Source organism: Nycticebus coucang, chromosome 7 (assembly GCF_027406575.1).
Source record: "Nycticebus coucang isolate mNycCou1 chromosome 7, mNycCou1.pri, whole genome shotgun sequence".
Lineage (NCBI taxonomy): Eukaryota > Metazoa > Chordata > Mammalia > Primates > Lorisidae > Nycticebus > Nycticebus coucang.
Genome location: NC_069786.1, coordinates 132888253 through 132903905, shown reverse-complemented (window position 1 = coordinate 132903905; position 15653 = coordinate 132888253). Strand labels below are relative to the sequence as shown.

Below are 15653 nucleotides of genomic sequence, written 5' to 3'. Positions count from 1 at the left end.
CCCCATCCCGATCCTCACTCCCCCAAATCTGTTTTCATCAGGACAGTGTATCAGCTCTGTTGCAAACATCACCACCCACTTAGTCGCTGTAGAAACAACACACATTTGCTTCCCACAGCATCCCTAGGTAAGGATCTGGGCACTACTTAGCCCGGTCCTCTGCTTAGGGTCTCACAGGGGTCAGTTTCGTCTGCCTCCAAGCTCTGGGGGGTGGCATCCTTCAGTCCCTAGTGGGCTGTCAAACCCAGGGCCTCAGTCCTCCCTGCCTGCTGGCTGGAGGTCACCCCCAAATCCTGCCAGGCGGGCTTCTCAATATGGCAGCTTGCCTCATCAAAGGGCTGAGTCTGGAAACAGAGCTGAGGGACAGAATCACAGAAGGGACAGCCTATCACCCTGGCTATAACTCTGTGATGTAGAAGCAGGTCACAGGTCACACCTACGAAAATGCACCATGGTGTGATGTGACACCAAGAGGCAGGGATCCCAGGGCCATCTCAGAGCCCAGGTGCCCCATGGAGCCAGAACGTCCCTTGAGAAAGCTAGAGCAGGTCCCAGAACTCCTCTGCTACAGACCCCAGGCAGCCTGAGATCACGACCTCGCCGCTGAGTGACCTGCACTCCCATCAGGACGGGGACACCTCCCTTCCGGAGAAGTGGTCTGCCACGGGCCTCCCCCTGAGGATGCCACAACAGGGAGATACCATGGTCTCCAGCCTCCAGATCGTCCCCGAGGGTGTGTTTTGCTGTCCGTTCTAACAGTGATCTGAGAGAAGGGAAATTAGAGCCTGGGCTCGTGTTACTGAATTCTCATACTTCAGGATGAAAAAAAAAATCGTGTTATGACTTTTTTTTTTTTTGATCATTTCCAACTTCCTCATGCTTTGATTTTTCTCTTGGACTCAATTGTTATTCCAGAAAGCACTTTGAGATTCCCATGGAGTTCAAAATTAGACCACAAGTGTTTATTCCCAGAAACATAAATAGTTAAATAGTAGGAAATTATATACATTAATAAAAGCAATATGGGTCATTTGAGTTCGTGCAGAAAAGGCATTTGCTAAAATTAAATATCCACGTCTTATTTAAAAAATGTAAAAACAGACAGAAAAGGGGTTTATCTTAGCATAACGACCTTTGCCCCAATAATAACTTTTGCCAAAATATAAATTATTGTTCATATATTGATGTGAAAAGGAAATAAGAAATGGATGTTTTAAAGAAAGCAAGAAAATGTATTCCTTTTACAATTGGCGATGGACCGAACATGAAATAGAAATATAAAAGCTGTAAGAAACTTTAACTCTGCATGTTAAAAGGAAGAAATGGAAAAAGACCAGAATAAATGGAGGAACCTGCCGTGTTTCTGGTGAAATGGAAAGATGATCAATCTGCCCTAGGTAATTTATAGAGATAATGCAATTCCAATTAAAATCCCAACAGCATTATTTATTGAACTTGAAAAGATAATTATGAAAGTCATTTAGATTAAACTAAGAAAATAAGAGCAATGAGGAAGGACAAATGGCCCTGTATTTTCAAGTGTATTACAGAGAAAAATAAGGTAAATGCATTGTACTAATATTCAAGTATAAACATAGATCAAATAGATAGCCCAGGAGCTGACAAAAATAGGCGGAAATAAGTAACACGTGATAAATGAAGTTTTTAAAAAGTAATAAGAATGGAAAAAATAGCGTAATCCCTAGATTGCTTTGATTGTTAAAGCCAACAAGTAGTAGAGAGCAGAATAAAGAATTTAACTCCCCTGAAGAGAGGTCACAATTTTATAACTATAGAAAGAAAAGATTTTAAAAGAAAACTGGACTAATTCCACTGTCAAAATTAAAGGTCTATGTGATAATCAAACTCTAGAACTGAGACATAAAAGGAAAACAAACCAAACATGAAATTTATTTTTATTATAAATTATTTTACTTCACTGTTTTATCTCATTATAAACATAATTCTTCTTTGGGATAGCAAGAAAAACAATTTGAAATGTGTTTGGAATGAACAGTCTTGCCCCCGTCCCAGGTCGCCAAGGCCGCCCAGGTGGCCAGCTTCCCGCCTGGCCCCGCACACCTGCACACCTGAAACCGCTCATGTGAGCTTGTCCACCCATCCCTTTTTCTTACTAAACAAAAGCATAATGGGAGTTCACATCTCTTCACTGCCTGATCTTTCCTCTTAACATTGTATCATTATTTCTAGAAAGGGCCAGGCTTTTCCCAGGGCACTGCCCTCCGCCTACAAAGCATTGGTTTGGGACGGAGTCTAGTTAACGTATAATGCATCTTAATTCTTCCCAGTTAACATAGTGGAAATTGGCACCTGGAGAGTTTTCTGGCCACAGCACCTGATTTTCAAGAACAGATTGCTGCTGTTGGCAGAGATGCCTGTGAGGTAGGAACTACAGGGACTGAGACTGAACAGCCTGCGGCCCCACTGCCTCCAAGAGCACAGCAAGTTTCCCTGCACACAAAGGCAGTGCAGTTAACAGTAACACTGCAGGGGATTTTGTGTCAAAATTTGTTGTAAGTGGGGAAGATCCCGCATCTATTAAAGTACTTTCCAAACTGCAAAATAATCATCCCAAAACAACTCAACACCCCCTTCTTCCCTACCCCAAAGATACACACCTTAGCAAGACCTTTGATTAGAGGACGAGAGGAACATTATTTGGTTAAAAAAAACTTCACCTTTTGAGGTGGTCAGGGAGGACCTCACTAAGGCCCTTTCTCATTTGCTTAAATGGTGACATTTGAGCAAAACCTTACAGTAATTGAAGGAATATACCACTTGGTATGTTTATTTTTAAATCAAGGGCCAACGCTCTGAGCTGGGAGCCCGGAAGGGGACTGAGGAGCAGCCAACACCCCAGCGGCCTGTAAAGTGAGACGGGTGCTGTTAGTGATTGCACGGAAGCAGGGCCTGTCCTGAGTAAGCTAGGACATAGGTTAACCTGACTACTTGGGCATGGGTTTCATCTTAAATGAGATAATTGGCAGTGTTTGAGGAAAGAAATGGCTTGATCTGACGTTGGCTTTCAAAGAATCGCCCTGGCTGCCACGCTGAGGGGCAAGGGAGGCAGCAGGCCCCAGGGGAGCAGCAGGAAGACCGGGCCAGGGCAGGAGCAGAGGTGCCAGCAGCGGAGCCTTGGGCCAAGAGCCTGGCCAGCGTGGCAAGGGTGTGAGCAGGAGTGGCCACTGCAGGGAGAGGGGAACCCAGGGAGGGTTGGACAAGTGCAGCCTTAGTGAGGGGTGACGGAGAGCTCAGGAGTGCTGGCAGATCATGCCTCTGAGCCCATTCCGTGTGAGGGAGAGGAAGGGACTCGATCAGAAGCAGGCGGAAGCCAAGGAGGAGAAGCATTCAGAGGAGGCCCCGTCTCCGGACGGCTGGAGGGCAGAGGGCACAGCACTGAGGAGCAGCATCAGACCCGCTGCTGACCAGGGCAGCAAGAAAGGCCAGAAAACAAAGGGCCCCGCCTGGGGGCTTCCACAGCAGCCACGCATCCCCTACAGGGACGTCACTGCCAGGCCTGTCCCCTGAAGGCAGGGAGAGGGCTCTGCCCTCCTCTCCTTGCTCCCCTTCTCCTCCCACCCTCTTCCCTCTACGCCCATCTGTCTGTCCCTCCAGATCCCCCCTTGCAAAGGACACGGGTAGCCCACCCTGTTCTCTGTGACCCTGTCCTGACCAGTCACCTCTGCAGTGACCCTATCTCCAGACCAGGCTACCTCCTGAGGACACCTTGGCAGGATCCGATTCCACAAAGCTGATAATTTAGTTTCGACTTTTAATCAAAAGAGCCATCTTCCTGCCAACATGTGATTTGGAGTCCTCAGATATTCTTGGAAGTAACGTGTGACTGTCAGGGGAAGTGTAGCCCATCATACCTCGAGAGTCATTTCTTTTTTTTTTCCCCGAGTATGAGGGCACTATGATTAGGTTACATTGTTTGCATTCATAAGGTAAAGTCTGAATTGTCATTGTCACCTTCACCCCGAGGTCTGCCATATACCCAGGCACTGAGCACGTTCATGGGAACTTATCAAGCCCCCTCCCCACTCTCCTCTTCTTGAATTTGAGTTCTGTCCTGTGGATCTGTGATTGTTAATCTACTAGTTTCGATTTTCTTTCCTGTGATACTTTTCATAGGAGAATGTTCTCCAAATCCATCCAGGTTGTTTCAAATGTACAAAATCTCCATCTTTTCGTGGCTGAATAGTATTCCATGGTACACATATGACAAGTTTATTAGTTCATTCATGGGTTAAAAGGCACTTGGGTTGTTCCCTCATCTTTGCGATTGTGAATTGAGCTGCTATAAACATTCGAGCGCAAATGTTCTTATGGTAAAATGACTTTTTGTCCTTTGGGTAAGTACCTGGTAATTGGATTGTGGGATCAAATGGGAGGTCCACTTTTAGTGCTGTGAGGAGTCCCCATGCTTCTGTCCTTTGTGGAGAGAGCCACGTCAGTAGGGACAGAATGTGAGCGGCCCCTTGACCAGCTGGGCTGTGAGGGGGACGGGGATGAGAACAGCTGGGGAGGGTGGGAGCCCAGGGGAGGAGAAGCTGGTCAACAGGGGGCCTGAGCATCTTGAGTGAACAGGGCGGCCTTCAGGCAGGAGGGACTCTGAGGAGAGGAAGGGCCCCTGGGAGACCCAAAGCCAAGCGGGCTTGGGCAGGTCTGAGAGGGGAGTCAAGACAGGGCACCACTGGCCCCCTCCCTGGACATACATGGGCAGAGGTGGCTGAGCCCTGAGGGGCTGGAGGGGCCTTTGCAATTCCAGTGTGTGAGTGACGTTGGTGCTTATACAGCGGGGCAGCCCTGAGCACACATCAGAGGACGTCCCAGGCACCGTGGGGAGTGAACACGTGTCCAAGTGTCCACAGGTCAGCCTCCACCTCCCTCTGCCTCTGTACTAGAGATCTGGAACTGCGAGGGAGGCAAAGACAGGGCATTGTGGCCCTCAGGGAAGGGGGCACCTTGGCAGGATCAGATGCCACAGAAAGGCGATACTTTGGTTTCCACTTTTAGTCAAAAGAGCCTTCTTCCTGACAACATGTAATTTGGGGCCCTCCGTTACTCCTGGCGACATCCCCAGCTGGGCATCCCCTGCAGTCACTGCTGTCAGTCTCCAGCTGTTCACACCAGAAACATTTGTGGGAGCCACATATTTTCTATTCTATTTCTATTCTATTCTTTTCTGGTCTCTGATTATCAGCATCTCTTCCGGGAAGTTTTACACCCTGTGCTATGTGCGGACCCCAGGGCATAAAACACGGGTCACCTCGCGCCCTCCTTCCAGACAGCGGCAGGAGCAGAAGCGACTGTGCCGGATTCCGGGGGACATACTCGGGCCGGGAAGGAACTTAGCATCTGTGCCTCCGTGCATGACGGAAAACGGAGTGGAGGGGGGTGAAAGCCCAGTGACCAAGGGGATGAAATCGCAGAAATACAAAGCAGAGCTCGGAAACTGTTCCTCTTAACACACTCTGCGTGACCGGGTCTCGGGGAAAGGCCCAAGAAGAGACTCCCCATGGGTGCGAACTCAGGGGGCCTTGGGGACATCACAAGGCAGGCGTCCAACTGCTCTGGGGTCAGAGGTCTCCTACACCTGCCAGAGGGACAGATGGGGTTCAGTGAGCACAAGGAAGGGATAGTGTACACACGTGAGTTCACACGAGCATGAGAGTGTGTGTGTGTGTGTGGATCGAGAGCCACCAGATACACCGTCGTTTTTTATTTTATTAATTCTTTATTAAATCATAACTGTGTACATTAATACATTTAGGGAATACAATGTGCTGATTTGATGTACAATGTGGAATGCTTACATCTAACTGATGAACATAACCGCCTCCTTGATTTCTTATTTGTTGTGGCAAAAACATTCATACTCTAATCTTAATAGTATAGACATGTATCATTGCTTTATGCACATGAGGTTGGATCTCCCCAAAAAACCCTCCCTCCTCCTGACCTCCCCCTCCTCTTCCCTCCTTCTTTCTGGACTATAGTTATGTTTTCCCAGTCCTATGAATGTCTGGTGATTATATACTGATTTCATAGTAGTATTGAATACATTGGATGCTTTTTTTTCCATTCTTGAGATACTTTACCAAGAAAAATATGTTCCAGCTCCATCCAGGTAAACATAAAAGATATGAAGTCTCCATCTTTCTTTAAGGCTGCCTAGTATTCCATGGTATACATATACCACAATTTATTGATCCATTCATGAATTGATGGGCACTTGGGTTGCTTCCATGACTTGGCAATTATGAATTGGGCTGCAATAAACATTCTGGTGCAAATATCTTTGTTGTAAAATGATTTTTTATCATCTGGGTAAATACCTAGTAGGGGGACTGCAGGATCAGAAGGTAGGTCCACTTTTAGTTCCTTGAGTATTCTCCAAACTTCTTTCCAAAAAGGCCGTATTAGCTTGCATCACCACCAGCAGTGTAGAAGTGTTCCCTTACCCCCCGGGCAATGGAAGCAACACCAAAATTATATTGCTGGGATCTGATCAAACTAAAAAGCTTCTGCACAGCCAAGAACACAGTAAATAAAGCAAACAAACAGCCATCAGAATGGGAAAAGACATTTGCAGGTTATGCTTCTGACAAAGGTGTGATAACTAGATGCACAGATAGCTCAAAGTAATCAATAAGAAAAAAACAAATAACCACATTTCTATGTGGGCAAGAGACTGGAACAGAAACTTCTCTGAAGAAGACAGGCAAATGGCTTACAAACACATGGAAAAATGTTCACCATCTTTAATCATCAGAGAAATTCAAATCAAAACCACTTTGAGATATCATCTAACTCCAGTAAGATTAGCCACCAAAACAAAATCCCAAAACTACCGCCATTTTTTAGATACAAATTTTAAAACATATTTTAAATAAGTACCCTACAGCAATTTTTTTCATTCTTTAAGGATAAAACTAATTCAGTTTCAGATTATGATTAATTATATAAATTAACATGACTAAGGATAACTAAAAATGTTAGTTCAAAAAGAAATATATTTATCATTTGCAAAAAGTACTGCAAAAATGTAATATCAGTAAATCTTAGTACAACAATTGATGTGTTGTGTAGTCGAGAACCCATGTGAGAAATGGCATGTGTAAATTATTTTTTATTTACGTAAGTCACGAATTTCATTTTGAGTCCTCAAAAACACTCAAGGCATACAGTAGGAAAATAAAATTATATGATGGAGTTGTTTGTACAGGTGATTGTTGAGGGAGCAAAGTAAGTGTTACAATATTTAGTCCAAACATACTCGTGGTCATGGTCATACTCAGGCCTGTCCAGGCTGTATTATGCACAGATCTGAGACAGAACACGTTTCACCCGGTTTTAGATACGGCTTCTGGGGCCCAGCATCAGCCTCATGATTGTGGAATGTGAGCTGCATGAGGGCACCATCTTTTAATCTCTGCCTCCCATCACTGCATCTGGCATCTAGTTGGTACTGAACAGGTGTTTGCTATTTGACTATATATTTGAGAGGATGGATGGATGGCTGCAGGAGTAAGTGAGCCCAGCTAGTAACTCCTGTGATTCTAACTCCATTGACAGAATGACACACCTCTGTGTGACCTCCCGTCATCCTCACTGCTGGTGCCTCTGTCCACAGACCCCCACACACACGTGTCCACACGCCCACACACTCTGTTATGCTCAGTTCCTTTCAAAGCAGAGGCAGAGGAAAGAGAATCACTTAAGCCCAAGAGTTGGAGGTTGCTGTGAGCTGTGATGCCACAGTACTCTACTGAGGGTGATGAAGTGAGACTCTGTCTCAAAAAAAAGGCAGTGTTGTGGACCCTGGTCCCGTTCCTGTGACATGAGCTTGCAGGGACCATTCAGGACACTTGAGGGAGCTCATCTGGACAATGGCAGACTGTCTTAGATGCTCAGGGAGCAGTCGTGTGGGATGGCAAAGAATCAAGTTCTGTGTGTCCCCAGAACATGAAACCACAGCCCAGAGTGTTCCCTGGGAGGTCCCCAAGACCCTTCAGGACGCCCAAAGGTTAAACTGTTTTCAAACAAACTCTAAGACATCGCCTGCCACAGCTTAACAAAAACCTAGAGCATGCTGTGCCTCATCCACCATTAGAAACTTCGTAATTTGTACGGCCCCACCCTTCTGCATACTTTCAAAATCTTGTGTTTATCCTAAATTTTAAACAGGAAGAAATTATTTGCTTCTGTCTTCATTCTTAACTCAAGCACAGAGCATTTTAATATTTGGAAAAAAAAAAAGAGGAAGAAGAAAAATACAATCTTTTTTAAAGGATTATTTGTCTCAAACTATCAGTTCCCTGGAGGAAGGATACCAGCTCCCAGGGTCCCTGGTTCCTCCTGCTCCCTCAGGATGTCATGTCAGCCTTCAGTCTGCAGGTCATCCACCTTAATAACTATCACCATCTAACTGAACATAATCAAATCGATTAACAGCATATTAAACAAACAGGAGTTCCTTCAATTCTATTTCAATTTGCTTTTTTTTCCTCTGCAGGAATTTAACTGGCACATTTCCTAACTACCCTGATGTAGAGGAAGGTGGTTCGGCTATTATTTTTTCTAACAAGAGCCCAGAACAGGTACAAATATGTTTGAGAAATAAAATGTAAATATGTCGCAATCACATTTTTTAAATGTTAATAGGTTCATAATGTTGTTAACGTTGGTTATTTTCCCACAAATATTTACATGAAAACACTCTTAGTGTTCATCAGTGTAGATGCTTTCAAATTTATTTCAAATTGAATTCATCGTTTTTCCTGTCTTACGTTTGAAAGAGATGTGAGGATGTGTGGAGGTCATTTCCGTAGTAAATTCTGAGCGGCCTGACTGTTGGAGCTCTTTGAGTTCTGGTCCCTGCGTCCTGCCCACTCTGTCCTCCCCAGCTCCTGGGGCTGTTCCTTGGGGCATGTCATGCTCTGCTGAGTGCCAGCCAGGTGCCCTGCTTTTAATTCTGCCTTAATACTGTCCTGTGAGAGAAACACCTTTGATCATCTCCAGAGATGCTCGAATGGAATTTGATGAAACCAAAATCTTCAGTGACTTTTTAAATGTCCTGATAAACTAGGTATAAGAAAGCTCTTCTTAGCCTCACTGCATTTAACATAGAAAGTTCTGCCTCTAAGAAGTTCTGCCTCTAACTCAATGATGAGGCATTAGAGAAACTGCCATTAAACATGAAAATGAGGAAAATAATAGCTGCTATCAGAACTATTAACGTTTCCCCGGCCAGTCTAACAAATGCAATAAGCTAAGAAAAGTTACAAATATTTAAAAAGTGATAACTTTATAATTGTTTTAAGATTATGTGATTATTTTTCTAGAAGATTTAATAAACTTACCAAGAAATTATATTGAGAAAACTTTACTAAAAAACGAAAGACGATTTGAACAAATAGACTGTTTCCCTGGATGGAAAGACTCACTGACGCACAAATACACCCTGTCATTTCATTATTCTATGCAGTTAATACAATTGTAATCAAAATCAAAACAGTTTTTGCTGACATTGTTATTTTCAAGTTTATCTGGAAGAATAAATTCATGGAAATATCAAAAAAATAAAAGAGCTGTAATTATGGGGAACTTGCCATATTGGTATAAAACAAATTACAAAGGCCAAATAATTAAAACAGAATAATAATGGGGAAAAGAATAGAAAAATAACACCAGCAACAAAAATAACAAGTAACATTTAATGAACAAATACTCTGTGCCAGAAACTAAGCAAAACACTTTATATACATCCACGCGTCTAATTCTCTCAGCTCATGAAGATCAAACCATTTGGTCAAGTTGACTGTTAATAAAGTTGTAGAGCTGAGAGTCAAGCCCAGGCAGTCTGACTTTAGAACAGTGAGCTGAGAAACTGAGGCAGATAGAAACAGAACTTCACTAATATACTGATGACATTTCAGAGAAGTGGGGAAGGATGACTAATACTGGGACAACTGACTCACCATTTGGCAAAATCAAGTAGATCTTCCCTAATCATACAAATTAAATGTCACTTAAATTAAATGTTTTCATGAAAAAACATTAAGCTACAAATTAACAGAAGAAATTGTTTGAATATTTAATAATCAGAAGGTGAGATTCATTTCACAAGCGTATCACCGCAGGCCAACAGCAGGAAGAGAAAAGGCTGATATATTTAACTACATAAAACTCAAATGGAAAAAAAAAACATAAATAAAGCTAAAGTTATATGATAAACTGAGGAAAATATTTGCAATATATGGTGGGTATTTTTTATATGTAAAAAGTTCTTAGAAAATTATAAGAAAAATCAGAACACACCAATAGGAAAGCAAAAAATATGACCAGGAATTATTTTGGAAATCCCTAGTAAAGAATTTTAAATATATAGTCATGTTGCTGTATCCCTTTTTACCTATTGAACTGGTTAAATTTTAAAATTATGATAACTGGAATTGGTGTGCACGTGGAGAAAAGTCGCAATTATTCATTGCTGCTGGATATAAAAATTAGCATGACATTTTTTAAGGAACATGGATGCAGTAAATATCAAAAGTTTCAATGTGTATACCCTTTGACTCACAAATGCTATTTAGGGAATATATACTAAAGAAATAGTAAGATAATTCATCCTAGATCAGAGGTCATCACAGTGCCTTCAGAAAGACTCATCAGTAAATATTTTAGGCTTTGGCTCACACATTCTTTGCCACAACCAGTCAACTCTGTGGTTGGGGTGGGAGCAGCCAGAGTGGATGCACAGGTGGTGGGGTGTGGTCATGGGTTCCAGTAACGCTTCATCTTAGAGGTGGGCAGCCGGCCAGATCCTGTTCCTACATTGGAGTTTGCAACTCCGGCCACAGATGATGGAAAGCGGTTCGTGTCTGCCATTCCCGTAGACATGTCCAACCTGGGGCCTATCTGTGGTGTCAGATACCATGAAAATTATGCCCAGGCCTTTTTTTGCTCATCAGCTTTCATTGGTGTTTGTGTGTTTAAAGTGTGGCCCAAGATACCTCTTACTCTCCTAGTGTAGCACAGAGACCCCCCCACCCCCCCAACCCTGACAAAGAAGTAAACAATCAAATGCTTTGGATACGGAACCAGGTGAGCACCCTGCAGGGCTGTGCGGCCGTGAGCAGCAAGCTGCAGGTCAGCATTTCAGGACCCGCTGACCCAGGGCACCCTCCCTGCCCCGCGCTCCCTGTGGGAGCCTGAGGGGTTCCTGGCACAGGGCCCTTCCCTCCACTCGTGCATCAGAAGCCAGCCTCAGCTCCCCCAGCCTGGCCACTGCTGCCCTCCTCAGCACTCCCGCCTCCTCCCCCGAGCTCCGTGAACCCTAAATAGCCACCCTGCTAGTTGGCAGTTCCTCAAGCCCTGCTTTGAGTGATTGTCATTTTAATTTGCTGTTATTTCAGTTTTTTGCGTGTGTAGGTGTTGTCCCTCCGGCTAAATCACCAGGCACAAGCTGTGTCTTGAAAAGCCCATGGCAAACTGCCAAACACGTTCTGTGTCCGTTTAGAAAGGCAGCAATTACAGGATTAAGGATGTTGATGGAATGTCTGAATTGTCCATGAGAAACATTAAAAAGTAGAGCTATTTCTAGTCAAACTAGAAACAAAAGAAAATTGAGGATGCCTGGCGAATACATGAAAGTAAAACAAAGGGAACCATGAAGCGGCTTAACTTTAAAAGGCAGACGGTGGAAGAGTCAGAACAGCACAGTGGGTAACGGTCCAGTCACAGCACCCAGCAGAGCTGCAACCTGAGACAGCCGCTCCTGTCTTCTGTGCCGCACAGAGATCCTGGCGAGGCCTTCCTCCCTGGGCTCATGCAGTAATTCGATGAGACCACAGGTGCGACATCCTCAGAACAGAGCTTGGCACACTGAAGTCTTTCATAAAATCTTAGCAATTGTTACCGATGTCAGCAATAGCATTAGTGCTAATAGTACCAGCAGCAGGAGTGGCAATGGTGTAATAAGATGGCAGATTGACCATCAACATTATGACAAGGTACGTGAATGGTTAAATTCATATTTACAAAACAAAAATAATGCGAATATTTTTTATGAAAGAGCGTAACATCGATACAAACCCCCCCCCCAAACACTGAACATAATAAGAACCCACAGATCCGTTTTCCTTATGAGCACGGACACAAAAATTTAAACTAAAACATTAGCATACGACCACCAGCAGCACATTAAATAAGCAAAACACTGCAGTCAAGGAGCGATCGTCCTGGGATGCAGGAACAGTCCGCGCTTAGGGTGCCTGTGCAGACACTGCATCACGCAACGGGATCCCAAAGATAAAACCCCAAACTCATGCCTGTAGATCCCACAAGGGCATTTTACAAATTTGTCATCCATTCTTGATGCTTAAAAATTAATCTCAACAAAATTGGAATATATGGATACTCGTCAAACATGACAAAATATGTCTTAGTTCAAAACCCAATGTCATGCTTCATTAAAGGCACTTGAAACATTTCCACTATTGGAAAGAAAAATACAAGAAAGTCCACTATCTCCACTATTATTTACATTGCTGCATAGGAATTCCTGAACACTATTAGGTAAGAGAAATAACATAGAAATATAGAAAAGGGGGATGGAAGAGACAAACGATCACTTTTTTCAGATGTGTTCTATGCTTAGAAAAACAAAAAATAAACTGAAAAACTAAATAATATGAGAAGCTGGGAGAATTACAAAATTAACATACAGAAAGCAATAGCTGCTGTACATGCACCCTAGGTAGAAAATATTATGAGAGTTTACTTACAACAGCAATAACACGAAGGGAAAAGGCCCAGGAATAAACTTAATAATAAATGTGTGTTCTGTGTGAAGAAAAATTTAAAATGCTTCCAAACAATGCAAACGAAGAAATGGAGAAGGACCCTGTTCTTAGGTAGGAGTGCTCAAAACCGTAAACACTCAGCTCTCCCAACACCATCTATAAATAGAAGATGATCCCAATAAACTTACTGACAGCATTAAGTTGGGGTGCTGGAAGAGGGGAGACAGGAAAGAGTGACCACCCCAAACTTTAAGTAGAAAGCAAATAATCACGAATAACCAGTAGAATTCTGAAAACAAAGCACAGTGAGGAGGGACTCTGCCTGCCAGGTATGAAAACTTATTGCTGAGAGCCCTTTTGTCCAGACAAATGGTTGAAAAGATACTTCAGTGGAAAAGAACAGAACATCAACTAACATGTCCAAGTTCATGTGGAAATTCAGTATATCATGAAGGTGGCATCTCAAATGAGAAAAAAAGGAAAAAAATGGTATTAGAATAGCTATGTTGTCATCTGAAAAAGAAGAAAATTAAATTACTATCTCTTTATACTTTACTTCAGAATGGTTCCAAGTGGATCAAAGATTTAGATATAAAACAAAACAAAAATTTTAAAGTACTAGAAGCACCTCATAACGAAATATGTTATAACCTCAATAGCGAAAGATCTTTCTGACTGTGGTGCTAAGCCGGGAGTCAAAGAATAAAAAGGCGACAAATTTATCTACAGAGGAAAAAAAGTTTTTAAATTTTCATGGAAACAATGACCTTGGGTAAGACAAACGACAGACAACATACAGGGAGAATTATTTGTAATGAGTATCAGAGATAAGAGATCATTTTTCTGATACTTAAAGAACCCCTGCAGCTCTACAAGAAAAAGACCAGTAACCCAATACAAAAATATAGCAAAAAGATATGAACACTCTCCAGAAAAGAACACCCAAATGGATTCGAAACATAACAAAAGATGTTAAATGTGAAAAACTGATCAACCTCGCACACATAAAAGAAATGCAAATTAAATCTATGCTGCCAGACAAAAATTGATCAATTGAACCTCATCAAAATTCAAACCTTCTGCATTTCGAAAGACACTAGTGAGAAGGTGAAAAGACCGGGAGAAGATATTTACAAAACGCATAACGTATACCAGCCGAAGAGCTTGTATCCAGAATATACAAAGTGCTCTTACCCTTCAATAACAAGGAGACAATTTCATCCAAGGATGGACAAAACACTCAAGCAGGCACTTCACAAAGGAAGATACATGAATAGTGAATAATAACACAAAAAGGTGCTCAACCTCATTAGTCGCTAAGGGAAGGAAAATTAAAACCAGAATGCGATACTACTTCACAGCCACTAGGATGGCTTTAATCCAAAAGAAGAATATATCTCAGATAAAACAGACTTCAAATCAACAACAGTAAAAAAAGACAAAAACGGTCCTTATATAATGATAAAGGGATCAATTCAACAAGATACAACAATTCTAAGTATATATGCACCGAATACTGGAGCTCCCAGATTCATAAAACAAATACCACTAGGCCAAAGAAATGAAATAAACAGTTATATAACAGCATGGAGTCCTGCAACCCTCCACTGACAGAACTAGTAGATACTGAGGCAGAAAAATCAACAGTCCCTTTTAAAATCTAGAGTCCCTTTTAATTCCAGAAACACTGGAATTAAACAGGACTCTAGAACAAATGGACCTACAAGATACTTGTAGGACATTCTACCCAACAACTTCAGAATCTACATTCTTCTCATTGGCACATGGAAGATTGTCTAAGACAGACCATATGTTAGGCCGTAAGACAAGTCTCAGGAAATGTTAAAAAAATCAAAATCATACCAGGTATTTTCTCAGACCACAGTGGAATAAACTACAAATAAATTCCAAGAGGAACTCTCAAAACCATACAAATACATGGAAATTAAACAACCTGCTGCTAAACTACCTTTGAGTCAATAACAGAATCAGAATAGATATCAAAAAAATTGAAAACAATGAATGCTAACGGTGACATAAGCTACTAAAATCTCTATGATACCAAAAGAGCAGAGCTAAGAGGGAGGTTAGCTGTATCAACAAGGCAGAAGGGCCACAGATTAACAACCTGTCACACCACAAGGTACTAGAAAAGCAAGACTAAGCTAAACCAACAGCTAGCAGAAAATAAGAAATAACAAAGATCATAGCATATCTAAATGAAAGTTATACCCAAAAAACATGTAATAGGTTAATAAAAAATGGTTATTTAAAAAAATAAACAAAATAACTACACCACTAGCTAGATGAACCAAGAAAAAAAGAGAATTAAAATAATCTCAATCCAAGAAAAATGAGATAACTCCCATGAGATTAGCCCACATCACTAAGTCCCAACTCTGCAGATGATAACATGCATATGGAGAGAAGGGAACACTTGTACACGGCTAGTGGAATTGCAAACTAATACAACCTTTATGAAAAGAAGTATGGAGACTGCTTAAGGAACTAAAAGTCGACCTTCATTTGATCCCACAATCCCAACACTGGATTTCTACCCAGAAGAACAAAAATCATTTTACCACAAGGATTTTTGCACCAGAAAGTTTTATGGCAGCTCAGTTCACAATTGCCAAGTTGCAGAAGCAATCCATATCCCCATCGACCCGTGAATGGATTAACAAACTTGGTATAGGTACACCATGGAGTACTATGCAGCCACAAGAAAAGATGGAGACTTGACTTCTTTTGTGTTTACCTGAAATGTAAATGTGTGTACCTATATGAAGTTGAAACCCATTCTTCTTAGTAAAGTATCTC

At 42.2% G+C, this 15653-nt stretch overlaps 1 protein-coding gene across 1 annotated transcript in view; it reads left to right on the top strand.

Moving 5' to 3' along the window:
- The window catches only part of IQCA1 (IQ motif containing with AAA domain 1), a 164955-nt gene that overhangs the window by 73183 nt on the left and 76119 nt on the right, over window positions 1-15653 (top strand). The window contains exon 7 of the mRNA XM_053596990.1: window positions 8543-8627. Coding sequence (XP_053452965.1) covers window positions 8543-8627 — 85 coding nt within the window. The remainder of the gene's footprint in view (window positions 1-8542; window positions 8628-15653) is intronic.